This window comes from Chanodichthys erythropterus, chromosome 6 (assembly GCF_024489055.1).
Source record: "Chanodichthys erythropterus isolate Z2021 chromosome 6, ASM2448905v1, whole genome shotgun sequence".
NCBI classification, from domain to species: Eukaryota; Metazoa; Chordata; class Actinopteri; order Cypriniformes; family Xenocyprididae; genus Chanodichthys; species Chanodichthys erythropterus.
The window spans coordinates 35,447,186-35,461,049 of NC_090226.1; the positions used below are offsets into that span (position 1 = coordinate 35,447,186).

A 13,864-nucleotide genomic window follows, 5' to 3' on the forward strand; every position below is an offset into this window, starting at 1 on the left:
CCTCTTGTACCACTGTTTGAAGAATTTATCTTCCAGAATCTGGCAGGAAGTTTTGGAAGATCATTTAGTCCATCTCTGCAAGATGGACATTTCAGGATAAGAGATGGACTAAAAGTGAACTCCCACACCTTCCTGCCAGATTCTGGAAGATAAATTCTTCAAACAGTGGTACAAGAGGATGTGGTGCTGGTCCTTCAGGAGTCACTCTCAAGCTGTCTGTCTATAAGGCCTATAAAAACCCAGTCTTCATGAACAATTATATATCTCCTTACCTTAGCCTGATTCACAACGGTAATGTCACAGTCTGTTTAGTTTGTTTCTGTTCATAAGGTTGTTTTCATTTGTCACATGTTCCTTTGTTCTGTTTCCTGCCATCATTCTGTTACCATCATCATTAGTTTATTTGCATCTCCCGTTCCCTCAGTCTTGGTCCGTTGTGTTGCACCTGACTGCCTGTCTCCCTGTTGGATTATTCAATAAACCAGTACTTTTGGATTACTTCTCTTTGTCTGTGTTTTCCTTCCTGCAACCAGCGTGACAGGTAAGCTTGTAGTAATGTTTTAGAATAAATCGATAATGGTGGATTTCCGTGGGAAATTCGAGCATGCCGCAGTTCATCTTTGCATCATTACATCACGTCTGTAAACAGAAAGGAAGGAGTCCCAGCTAGACTGTGCATATGGATGCTGCTGGTAGCGGATCATTTATAGCCTTTTCTCTCAGCAGCTGCAATAATTAAACTTCAAAATGAAGTTCCAAATGACAATCATCAGTGACAACTGACGGAGTGGCTGATGTTGTTAACATTAACAATTTGAGAACAAAGTATAACAACAATAATAGTTTGCACGGTTTGATGCGATATGAGGTAAGCAATCGTTAGATTTAATCACCATTGGCAGCGCAATTTATTGTAACGCTTTTTCCATCAGTTGGTCAGAACAAAAGTGGCAGACTTGTTACTTAATTGTTCAGATGACATTTTCCGGTGATACTTGGTCATACTTCAAGGCTACAATCTGTGATTCTGAAGTTCAGTATCCACACTGGTGCGGTGACTGACAGCAAACATTAGATTCATCCGCGCTGACGAGCCGTGCTGATGGTCAACGCACGTACAGATAATAATTCCACATATAACTGCAATTGCAGGTTTCAAACAGAGATGGCGACTAAGAGGCAAATCTTACAGACAGCAGCTTTAAGTCCCCCATAAACTACATTAAGTGAGATCTCTTTTTTTTTTTTGCTTTAAGTTAGTCTGTTTGTCTCTTTTTGCTTACTGCATGACAGCTAACATGGTGTGATAATCATATTACTATCGTTTTGCATTAATAAGTGCAGTTACTAATAATATTACATGTTTATTTATTGGAAATGTGACAGTAAAGCACTGAGCTTGAATTGAGATGTAGATAAAATTAACTTTTATTTACAACAGTAGTGCAAAAAAGGGAAAAATTTAAATATTCTACTCTTATTAAATGTAGCACACTGAACTGACCGACAGCTTCAGTGATTATAAAATGAGCATTCTTTACTTGCTTTCTGTGTACTTCAGTCACAATTTGAAGAAAAGTTTTTGTTTTTCATGAGACTTTCTTACTTTTCCCATATATTAGGGAGTGGAAATGACTAATAAGCCAGTAAGTGCTCCTCTGCCACATCTACTGGTTATACTGGTAATATCATGTCTTTTTAAATAAAAGTTTGTTTGCCATGAAGTGTTCCTTCATCTTTAAACTTTGTTTTACAAATCGTCACATTAAAAATAACATTAAAATTTGATTATATTTAGAGATTTGAAGTGATGGGAAAATATTGAAGGACTTCTGAAAAGTGCTTGAATTTCACTCCCAAAAGTTTGCATGAACCCTGAAATGAATAATGTAAAAACATTCAACCATGGTTACAGTTATTACTCACTGCAGAGCCTTATATAACGTGTTCATTCATGGCACAATATTTCTCCTGGTTTCCACGTCAGCGCTGTTTGATCTGATACCTGTAGTTTATAACAGAGAATACTTCGCCGAATTGAAATGCTTCCCACTGGATCTTGTTTAGATGTTATTAATTCTGCAGCAAATTCAGTGATTCTCATTGGATCTCCCAGCGCTCTGTAACAGTGTAGCGTGACTGATGGTGCTTTTCTAATCGAGTTACACACCTGTTCTCTGTTAACGATCCTCTCTTGGGTATTTAAAGTCCCCATGAAATCTAAATTTAAGTTTTTGGCTTTTAGTATGAATATGTTAGCCTTAAGGTTATCTTACGGTCCTTGAAATGTAAATCGTATAACTATAATTTCAATGCCATTACACAGTAAATTGCACTTTTAAACATTTTGCAATTAAAAAAGTAACAGAATCTGTCCTGTAGAATTATATGCAAAATAAATCAAAGGCCAGTTAAATATATAATTTCAGTATCTCAGAAATGTGTTTGTAATGGATATTTGTAATGAAATTGTAAGCCTTGCAATGTGACATGCAACAGATTTAATGACCTTTTAATTAACAGTGTGGAATACTTAATAGCTTGATTTTCCTGAAATGTTGAAACTATGAAAAAATAAATAGACATTGTCCCAAAACCTGTTTGATATATGAGTGGGTGGGTGTCAAAACCAAAAGTCTTCTCTTAAAACCTGTATTTATTTACAGGGTTACAAACAGTGGCGGAGCCAGAGGAGAGTCCGGGGACTGTAGGCCGGTTTGGTGATCAGATCCACTGTTTTTCACTGAAGCTTTGAACTTGAGAACGCGACACGTCTGGTGTGATGAGGCATATGACGCTCGCGCACAGAGAGAGCGCACGAATAGCATACTCTTCTTGTGATTAGTGGCATTAATTTAATAATTTCATCATGCATTATGATCGGGAACTCAAGAGTTCTGTACACACGTGCAGTCTTCATACCTACTTGAACACTTGCACCAAATACAGGAAATATGTCATGTAAGTAGACAAGTGGTCAAGTGCAAAGACTGCAAGTGTGGGTATGTGGACAGGGGTACTGTTTCCCAAAATCCAATGCGGAGAGGACACGTGAAAGAGCGGGAGCAAGCGAGTTCAAACAAGAGATTACTTTACAGCTTTCTTATTTCTGTTTATCATTTATTTCATGCTAGTTCTAGTTTTTCTGGGGTTTTTACCTTTTTTTATCATCACTTGAATTAAACATTAAAATATAGAGAGACAATATATTAAATTTATTATATTTAAATTAAATTAATAAAATTTATTAATTTTTAAATTAAATATAATTATATAAATATTATTAAAATATTGTATTTAGGCAGTAACTCACTTTAATGTTTTACTGACAGTCAGGTGATTTAATAATTTGGCATTGTTAAAGTATTTGATGATAGTGTAATAAACGCAGCCGCCACTAGGGGGCACTGCTGGGCTTAAACTTACACCGCCACCACCTTTAATTCTAACCCGTGAGGTCCAGGAGAGCACTCAACGCACACTCAAGAACAGATTTATCAACAGAGAATACTCATGTTATTAACGACAATAGCAGCACTGACACGCTTTGGTATCCTGATTACATACACTGCTTATTTCATTTCATTCTACAGTGCGTATACTTTAAAAAGGAACCCAAACTTCAAATAATGATAATAAATAGTGTAAGATATTGGCATGCTGGGTGAGGCCATAGTAAATGACGTGTTAAAGCGGAAATTACGTGATAAGATGCAATTACGCGTTTACATGTCAGTCTCACACATTTTGGCCCTGTTGGCCTTCCATAGGTGAGCACACCTGTGAACAATAAATAAATGTCGTATGGTTTTAAAAAGAGCGAGGGGAAGAACAAGGAGGGTTTTCTTCTGATAATGTTTTGTTAGAGACACTTCTGAGCTGTTCTGGAGCCTGTAGGGTTCACAGGAGAAAAGGGGCTCGTTTTGTGGCGTTCAGAATCAGAGTTTGTTTTAGTGACAGAAGCTCCACAGAGTCACAGCAACAAGACAAGACACAGATGATAAAAAGAATAAAGGAATAATATACAAATATGCAAAAAAAAAAAAGCAAAAAAAAATATATAATATAGACAATTTGTATGTACAATTATGATGTGTGCAAATTTGAAATATAAATAAGTATGTGTAATAAGCCACGATCTCTTTTACTGAATCCAAAAGGTTTTAATTATATTTAACTACATATAAAGGTATTTTAAAGTGTCAAAAGGTCATTCGGTTTAACCGTCCAAAGGTCAAAATACAGCCATTTAATTTGTGATTAAAATATCTTAAAATGTAATAATGTATATATTTTTTATTCTGGCATGATTTTATAACATCATATATCAACATAGTGCATAATTACGTGTAAAAGTCGTTTGTAATGAGAAAGAATGAATTTCACTGATGTCATTCGGAGTAACTGATATAAAGGGATCATTTTGGATCAAGTCATCAAGAGATCCAGTTGTTCTGCCTTACATTCAGATGTCATATCTTTGTTTTTTATTATTAAGGCCTTTGGACACCTGTCAGATCACTGGATCCTTCAGGAGATCCAGACACACTGGACACATCAACTCGTCCTGAGAAATACTGACTTCTGCCATTTTTCTGCCTCAAACTGACCAATGACGTCAGTTCCGTGTTCCAGTCCACTGCGTCAGTCAGTAGAGGGCGCTCACACACCGCTGGAAACATGTGACTGGGCTGATGGTCTTGAGGAAAATGCTTCACACAGTTACTCAGTCAAATCAATCAAAGCAGGACATATCGGTAACAAAATGTATTCACTGTTCACTAATTATCTTTTGCTCCTATAGTTTGGCATTAAAACGTTACCTCAGTTTCTGACCTCACGTGACTGATCCAAGTATACGGGTCATTCTGCAGAACTGATTCAGAGTCAAAAAATGTCTTTTTCCACAAATGTTGTATGTATGCAAATTGTATAATTTCAAAGATACACATTTCTAGTAATTGTACAGTTAATTCTCACTGTATTTTCAGAAAGTTTTGGAATATTTTTCCTCTCCTCAAATTTGTCACTACCGAAACACAATAATAAATCATTTAATAAGAAGGGTCACATTGACCTGTTAAGATTTTGCTTACATTTACTTTGTGTATATATATATATATATTAAAAAGTGTTCTCTGGTAAGTCAATAACAATACAATTTTAACAATATTTCAAGTGTAATTTATGAGATTTGTTGTATTTTGAATCTTTCTTTGTAAAAGTCATAAAGTTTCTCAAACTGATTTCAAAGTGAAGGATTCATTAGTTTGAATAAACATTGAACCAAACACATTAATAACATCTCAGTTGATCATTCAATATAGTTTATTTCTGATAAAACACCCCATGTTTCGCTCGTGATGCACAGTTTCGGTAGTGACAGTAATGTGTTGGTAGTGACACATCACATGACAGGATTTAACTCGCATACTAAAACACATTAAAATACTAATGATTCGCATAACTGTATTAAAATTGTGTTTATTTCCCCCAAATAAATGATTGAGTTCCCTTTTGTCACTACCAGAACAATGATGACATGTTCCGATCGTGACAATTTTCGACACTTTTGAGCCGCTCAAAGATGCTGATCAGCACATGGTTATCTAACACAGTTAAACACAAATTAAAAACTACATTTTATGGAAAAACACCAAAAAAAGTTTGCCTAATTGCAGAAAAAGGTGTTTGTTAGTGACGTTTCTTAAAGCTCCACACAGATTTTCAGACTTCTGAACACATTTAACTCAGAATGATGATCTATCTGCTGTGAAAGAGAGGCTGTGAGAGGAATATTTCCTGATCAGAAATGTAGAAGTGTGTTAAAATCAGTCTCAGATCAATGACTCAAACACACACTGTTTCGGTAGTGATGTGAACATGATACAAGTTTCATGATTTAAAAATAAAATATAAAATAAATATTTTTTAACTTAACTTTTTTTTTTTTTTTAATCAAAAAGATATTTTTAAAAACAACAATGGAAATAAATGCAAAAATTATTTAAATATTTTCACAAGTTGAAGTTTAGGGGTCAGGGTTCAGGACAGACTCCTCTCAATTGAAAGTACCCAATAAATGATGATTTTATATATATTAATCTTACTGATATTTTAAATATTATTGTGGGATTCAGTAGATTTGAATTTGAATACTTATTAAATGCAATATACTTAAATTTGAATACTTAAAATTGAGGCTTTATTGAGTAATGGTGGTAAAGATGAACAATCTCTGATGAAGGCCGTGATCGTCTAATTTTGTATTAAATTGAACGTTCTTTATCCAGAAAGCATCAGAAGGTATTATTCTGCAATATTTCATAAAAACAATACAAATATGTACAATTTTGATTTCAATGTGACCTTATGTCTAGATATTATTATGCTTCATATTAACCTCCTCCTCCAGCAGGTGGCGCAAACAACTCATTTATCTTTAAAAAAAAAAAAGAGAGATTATGATTCAATAGTAAACAGAAGAAACATGTAAGAACCTAATAATCTTAAAAATTAGAGAAGAGAAAAAAAGAAGAAAAAAGAGGGCAAATAAATAAAGAAACAAATATATAAAGGAAGAATATTAAACATGGCACAAATTTTGGATGTTTTAATTGCTTTCTTGTTAACAGAAGTTGAAACTGTATCTAAATACATCTTCAATTTTTGTTTGAAAAAGTTAAAGTGGGGTTTACTTTTCATGTATTTACACTTATGGATATAAAACTTTCCAATAAATAAAAGAAGGTTTATACAAAAACTTGCATTTAGTAGTAAGTAAGTTATGGCTTTAACATAAAACCCAAAAAGAATGTGTCTATATGAAAACATTTTGGACAATCACAGCATCAGTATAAAGTAAAGGGACATTCCCAAAACAAATGATCAACAGTAACTCATTATCATATGAACTCTTAAGTTTTGATAGATTTGTTAAAGGCCTACATGTCTTCAGGAAATGTATTCCATGTCATCCGTGGAACACAATATTAGACACAAGTCTCAGACATCACTTCTTCTCTTTAGCTTATTTTTATTCTTTGACATGTTTGGTCATTAAATCACAACCGCTTGAGACGATTAGTTGTCATAAACATTAACATCATGAATTTTTGTAAAGTAATAAACTATAAATAATAAACTATAATAATAAACTTTATTTCTTTTATATCGCCTTTCTTCTCAAAGCGTTTCACAAGAACTCAATAAATATAATGAAGCTGTCATTCTGTCTGGCATCTGAAGCTTTTGAGAAAGAGTCACACGGACTTTTTAAAATTATGAAATTTCATTTTGGAATATTCCTGTATGGCGTCAATCATCAAACTCGCTTTGAATATCAGCTGTCGCTCATCTTTCTTCGTGTACTCTCCTTTAACAACATAAACAAACATTAGAGGTACAAATAAAGCATCTTTCTCCCGGAAATAATAAATTGTTTTAACTGTAAATAGTTTATGATGGTTTCGAGGAAGGAATCAGGGCGTGTCTGCGCTGACGGACAGTATGACGCAAGTGGAGTCTTGCTCTGAGTCTCGCGATATTTGATGTTTGATATAATCCCGGTGCGTCCGCTCGTCCTCTCGTTCGTCCTCAGTGCAGGATAACGATACACGCGCCCATCTCAGCCGGTAAAACAGGCCGCAGGCGACAAAACACTCTTTATCCGAGCTGTGCCAGTCTCAGTGCGGGATAGCAGAGCTCTCAGACTCCGGTGAGGTGAGTGTTTGTTTATTAAAGAGACGCGGCGCGTTCACGCGCTCGCTAGCTTCATTGACGGACGCGTCTCATCGCTCGCGTCGCGTTTATACAACATCTTTACACCTCTGAAGACTGTCAGAGTCTTTAATTTAGCTGTAGATTATCTTTAAAACTAGGTGTTATTTCATAAAGTGTCTGACAACTGCTTGAAGTGAAGTGAGAGTGAAATAAAGAACAGGGAAATGAGAAGAAAGGCCATTTTAGTGTTATATATATATATATAATATATATATAATATATAATATATAATATATATATATAATATATATATATAAATATAAACACACATATCTACATGTATACTTACTTAAATTCATATTTACACACACACACACACACACACACACACACACACACACACACACACACACACACACACACACACACACACTCTGATCATGAGTCACCAGACAGGCTTTCCTCTGAATCACTGAATAAGGAAATCATCAGTTTTAATAGTGGATGTTGATATTCCAGCTGTAAAGTTGAGTGAAATAGGCTTACGGTGGTGTTTGTAGGGTCAGATTACTGTAAGAAGTTCAGCGTTACGGAGTGGGGTTTGATCCCTGTGGACGTGCACCATGTGTTCCTCCAGAGCATTTGTCCCTGTAATGAGGTCATGGATTTGTGCCAATCATGTGAAAGTTACCGAAACAAATGGTCATGCACTCAGAGACCCGTGACTGAAACCTGTTCTGCTTCTTTCCAGACAATCAACTATGGACGCCATCATTCGCTGCCCGTTCTTGTCTCGCGTCCCTCAAACCTTCCTGCAGCAGGCCGGGAAGTCCTTGGTGGCGTACGCAGTGAAATGTCCCGTCATGATGGACCTTGCCTCGAGGCCACTGGTTCGCTCGCTCTGCTCCACGTCCTCCAGCTTCCAGAAGGTTGAGAACACGACCCCAGCCGGAGACGGTCCGTATATTCGGCCGCTGCTCGTGTATGTGTGAAGTTCGGTGTGTTTGCATGCCTTACTGATGAATGTCCACTTTGCTTTTTGAATCAGAAGCCCCTAAGGTTCCTGCGGGTCACCCCGTGCCTCCGGTGGGTTCAGCGGCCGCCTCCAAATGCCCGTTCCTGGCCGCAGAGATGGGTCAGAAGAACAGCAGCGTGGTTCGGCAGGCCAGCATGGCTCTTCAGGAGGATGTTTCTGAGGTTCGCACCATGCGCAAAGGTTCGTGTTTTAATCTCTGCTCTGTTGAGGTTTATTGTTCATTAGAGCTGTGTGATGTCCAGATTTGATGTCCTGTTGTTGATTCAAATATCGAGAAATGTTAACAACAGAATGTAAAAGTGTTTAAAGTGTAAATAAATGGCACTTTCCTTTCATCTAACCTCCGGATTATGCCTGAAAAAGGAGTGTTTACTGAGGAAACCGGGGTAACCGCTATATTTCTGCAGAACGTGCATGTGCATTTTCCTTCAATGCATCTGTCGTTTTTGTTCAGATGATGCAAAAATCAAATGTAGAATAATAAGGTATTATATATATTTTAAATTAATATGTATAGTAATTTAGAAGCTCTAGATGAGACTTGTCGCACTGAACCAGCTAGTTGACTGTCCATCCCGTCCATACGCTGTCTTCGAGCTCTTTCGCTGGTCTGACTGTGACGGGCCTGTTTTACAGACGTCTCTCCATCAGAGCTCAATCCTTTGGTGAAGGACGCCAAGATGGGAGGAAACCTCATGAAGAAGCTGATGAAGCAGCGTCCCACCAGGGTCTCTCATTTGCTGCAGGAGAACATGCCCAAAAGTATGTGCGCTCGCCCGCTATTGTCCTGCTCTGTGGCCTGCAGTGATGACAGCCGTTCTGTAAACCACTTCCTGTTTTGAAACGCAGTTCTTCTCTTTCAGCTGTGTCCAACTTTCGTTATGATGAGTTCTTTGAGAAGAAGATTGAGGAAAAGAAGGACGATCACACGTACCGTGTGTTTAAGACGGTGAACCGCAGAGCTACGGAGTTCCCGATGGCGGACGATTACTCCGAGTCCTTGTCCTTCAGGAGGAACGTCTCTGTGTGGTGCAGCAACGACTATCTGGGCATGAGCCGCCACCCGCAGGTCGTGCAAACTATAACGTGAGTCTCATTTCACACCAATCTTCTACGGGAAAACTTTGGTTAACAGAAAACGGCCGTTTTCAGGACTATGAATAATATTTTCAGCAAATGGTCATGAAATTGCTCCTAGAATAGCCTTTAGGGCTGCCCTCAACTAAAGATTTTTGTAGTCAACTAGTAGTCGTTCATTTAAGCGATTTTTCGACTAATCACACGTATATATTAAGCCATATAAATCATAATAATGAGCCTTTAATTGCCGATTTATTTAATGCATAACCTAATCCGCACACACACACACATAAAGCTCGCCACAGCGCACAGGCAAACACAATGATTATGAATAATGTTATATATAATGTTTTCTGTGTTTTTGGCTGTAGAGATGAAGTCACTTTTTTCCTTATTTCTTCTGCGACTAACTGTCTAATAAGATTTTTTGTTGACTAACAATTAGTCGAACATTCGGGGACAGCCCTAGAAAATATAATGTTCTGTTTTTTGTGCTGAAAATGTTTGATTACAGAAACCCTAAATGAACGTCTCTCCTCGTTCTCTTTCAACAGGGACACTTTAGGGAAGCACGGTTCGGGAGCTGGAGGGACTCGGAATATATCGGGGACGAGTAAGTTCCACGTGGACCTGGAACACGAGCTGGCCGATCTTCACGGGAAGGACGCTGCCTTGCTCTTCACCTCCTGCTTTGTGGCCAATGACTCCACACTCTTCACGCTGGCCAAGATGCTGCCTGGTAATGATTCCCGTTTAAGAAAATAAAGCTCGCTCTTCTATGCACGTCGTGGCAATATAGAGTTACGATGTGAGAATTCACCCATTTAGACGGTCAGATTTCTGATAGCAGGCGTTTTTTGTCTCTTCAGGTTGTGAGATCTATTCAGACGCTGGCAACCACGCCTCAATGATTCAGGGCATCAGGAACAGTGGCGCCAAGAAGTTTATCTTCCGTCACAATGACGCCAGACATTTACGCCAGCTTCTGGAGAAATCTGATCCCTCCACTCCAAAGATCGTAGCCTTTGAGACGGTGCACTCGATGGACGGTGAGTGAGAGCCTCTCATGCGAGCGACGGTTTCCGCCCATGGGCTTCGGGAGCTCATGGAGACTCTTGTTTGTTGTGTCAGGTGCCGTGTGTCCGCTGGAGGAGATGTGCAACATCGCCCACGAGTTCGGCGCCATCACTTTCGTGGACGAGGTTCACGCGGTGGGACTGTACGGAGCCAGGGGAGGCGGCATCGGAGACCGCGACGGGGTGATGCACAAGATGGACATCATCTCTGGCACGCTGGGTGAGTTTGGATCATGTAAACATGTGGCGTCTGGTCCGTTTTAATGGCTCCTGCAGGAGAAGCGTGAATGTCACTCAATGCTCTAGTGGATACTCTGATCTGCCGTTGCTTAGAAACCAGCGCTCTTGTTTTGCTCTCATTGAATTTGCTCTGAAGGCTGTTGAATGGCCGTTTGTCAGCCGGGTTGAGATGACCCGACAGGCACGCAGAGCTAGTGAATAGCACCTCAGGAAACTAATGAAACCCTTGTATTCCTGTAATCTGTTGTGCAGAATCTTGACTTGGCCTAAAACACGATAAACGATAAGCAGTGTGAGCCGGATGGCATCAGCTCACCCGGATTCTGCTGATTTTTAGTGGGAATTCTGTGAAATGTATTTAAATGAGCTGAGAGTACTGCATTCTTATTGGTCGCTGAAAGCAGCATCACATCAGCCCAAGTATGCAGTGAACAAACACACCGGCTCTTCCTGAGGTCTGTGTGTGCAGATTATCTTTTTCCTGACATTCGGAAACAAAAAGATTGATGGATTCGCCTCTTGAAATTTGGGCTGCACAATTTGGAGGAAAAACATCTAATTGTGAAATTTTTTTTCTTTTTTTTTCTTTTTCTTCCCCTTCCTCTCTAATAAAAACGGCAATATGCAATTATTATTTTTATTTATTTATTTATTTTTAAATTCCGTTCCCTGTGCTTGTTAGTAGAGCTGCACAATTTAGCCAAAATTGCATTGTCTATATAATAATGACAACTCTTGTTGTTGTTGTTGTTGTTATTATTATTACAAAATAAAATAAGAATTATTACTAATTGAAAGCTATTACTATTGCAATATTTCACTGTAAGTTAAAACAATTGAGTATTTAAAAAAAATAATAGCAATAATAATAATAATAAATGTAATATTTATTAAATGTTTATAAATTTATTAAATATATTTCTAAATGTTTTATTTATAAATAATTTTTTATTTATAATTTTTTTTTTTTTTTTTGCATTACAACTGTGAAATTATATAATATCAATATTTATGGCTTTATTTCTTCACTGTAAAACATGCAGCACATATTGAATCAAATCACAAAGACTGCGATTTCATAATTGCATTAAGCCATATTGTGATTTCGGTTTTGTTTTGATTTAATCCTTCTGGACTAAGAAGGATCCGTGCAGCTCTTAAAGTGACAGCAGCCTAATATTCCTGCTGCCATCTCTAAAATATATTTGTAATGTTTTTGATTGCAGATTGTAATTTGATTGCAGTTTTTCTTTATCTGAATACCTGGAAAATCTTAAAACGGTTTATTTCAGTCATATATTTGTTCAGTTGTATGTATTTATTCACAAATACAATCAGAATCGTTAAACTTCAAACAATACCCAACCCTAATGATCAACGGTGTCTGGTTGTTCCTGCAGATTGTTCTCTAAAGTCCTCGTCTGATCTGTTTCCGCAGGGAAAGCGTTCGGGTGTGTCGGCGGTTACATCGCTAGCACCAACGCTCTGGTGGACACCGTCCGTTCCTACGCCGCCGGCTTCATTTTCACCACGTCACTGCCTCCCATGCTGCTCGCCGGCGCCCGCCAGTCCGTCCAGATCCTGAAGAGCGAGGAAGGCCGCGCGCTCCGCCGCAAACACCAGCGCAACGTCAAGCTGCTGCGGCAGATGCTGATGGACACCGGCCTGCCCGTGGTTCACTGCCCCAGCCACATCATTCCTATCAGAGTACGTACACACCGACACGCTGACACACACACACACACACGCGTGTCCTGACTGAACATGTGAATCTGTGCCGTCAGGTTTCGGATGCTGAGAAGAACACGGAGGTGTGTGACATCATGATGAGCCGCTACAACATCTACGTCCAGGCCATTAACTACCCGACCGTGGCCCGTGGAGAGGAGCTGCTCCGCATCGCGCCCACGCCTCACCACACGCCGCAGATGATGCAGTACTTCGTGGGTGAGTCTGTGCGATTAGCGAGGAGTTAGTGCGGCTCTCGGACACACGCGGCGTGTTTCGGAGCTCTGGTCGTGGGTGTAACGAGCGTGTGTGTTTGTGTCCGCCACAGATAAGCTGACGCAGACGTGGACGGAGGTCGGTCTGGAGCTGAAGCCGCACTCGTCGGCCGAGTGTAACTTCTGCAGGCAGCCGCTGCACTTCCAGCTGATGAGCGAGAGGGAGAAGTCCTTCTTCAGCGGCCTCAGCCAACCCGTGTCGGCCTGCGGCTGACCAGAGCGTGCAGATCCTCCTTCCAACAGATCCACAGAATAAATATTTAGACCACCTAATTTGCGTATTTATGTATTTTGTTATTGGAGTAAATCTAAAGTATTTTATATTTAAAGATGTTTAACTAGTGTAGGCCAGTCATTGGTTATTATTCACATATGAAGCATTACTGATGTAGATGGATTCTGCACTTCACTGGTTTTAATAAACGAATGACGCTCAGATTTCATCTGTTTACTGTGGTTTGTGTCCGTTAAATCCCCGCTGGACGGATGACCGGCTGTAAACTGCTTACACTAGTCTCATAAGTTAGTCATCATTGTTTTTTTTGGTCATAACTTTCAGTCGGTTACATGAAGAGCAGGCAGATGGGAAAGTAAGACTGATGAACTAGATAAGTGCTGAACTGGCCTCGGTTTCCTCTCTCTGACTGTTATGAATGTCCATAACCGACCCGGCACACTGACCTACATCTGCAGCGATGTGTTGTCCA

General features: G+C 38.9%; 1 protein-coding gene across 2 annotated transcripts; it reads left to right on the plus strand.

Moving 5' to 3' along the window:
* The first annotated feature begins 7,566 nt into the window (after positions 1 to 7,566).
* alas1 (aminolevulinate, delta-, synthase 1) lies at positions 7,567 to 13,612 on the plus strand. Of its 2 annotated transcripts, none has more exons than XM_067388795.1 (11): positions 7,567 to 7,722; positions 8,474 to 8,679; positions 8,771 to 8,938; positions 9,395 to 9,520; positions 9,622 to 9,844; positions 10,393 to 10,577; positions 10,708 to 10,887; positions 10,970 to 11,134; positions 12,593 to 12,861; positions 12,939 to 13,101; positions 13,211 to 13,612. In XM_067388795.1, exons 2-11 carry the CDS (start codon positions 8,484 to 8,486, stop codon positions 13,369 to 13,371), a joined length of 1,836 nt encoding a protein of 611 aa, XP_067244896.1. In that variant the 5' UTR covers positions 7,567 to 7,722; positions 8,474 to 8,483; the 3' UTR covers positions 13,372 to 13,612. The 2 variants fall into 2 exon arrangements, with proteins under 2 accessions (XP_067244896.1, XP_067244897.1); XM_067388796.1 differs by having other exon boundaries at positions 7,583 to 7,717.
* Positions 13,613 to 13,864: the final 252 nt, after the last annotated feature.

What these genes read in the sequence shown, in the direction of transcription:
- alas1 (XM_067388795.1), top strand. Translation starts at nt 8,484, where the DNA reads ATGGACGCCATCATTCGCTGCCCGTTCTTGTCTCGCGTCCCTCAAACC. An exon ending in CACGACCCCAGCCGGAGACG is followed by an intron (nt 8,680 to 8,770) that starts GTCCGTATATTC and finishes TTTTTGAATCAG; the next exon opens with AAGCCCCTAAGGTTCCTGCG. An exon ending in GACGGTGCACTCGATGGACG is followed by an intron (nt 10,888 to 10,969) that starts GTGAGTGAGAGC and finishes TTGTTGTGTCAG; the next exon opens with GTGCCGTGTGTCCGCTGGAG.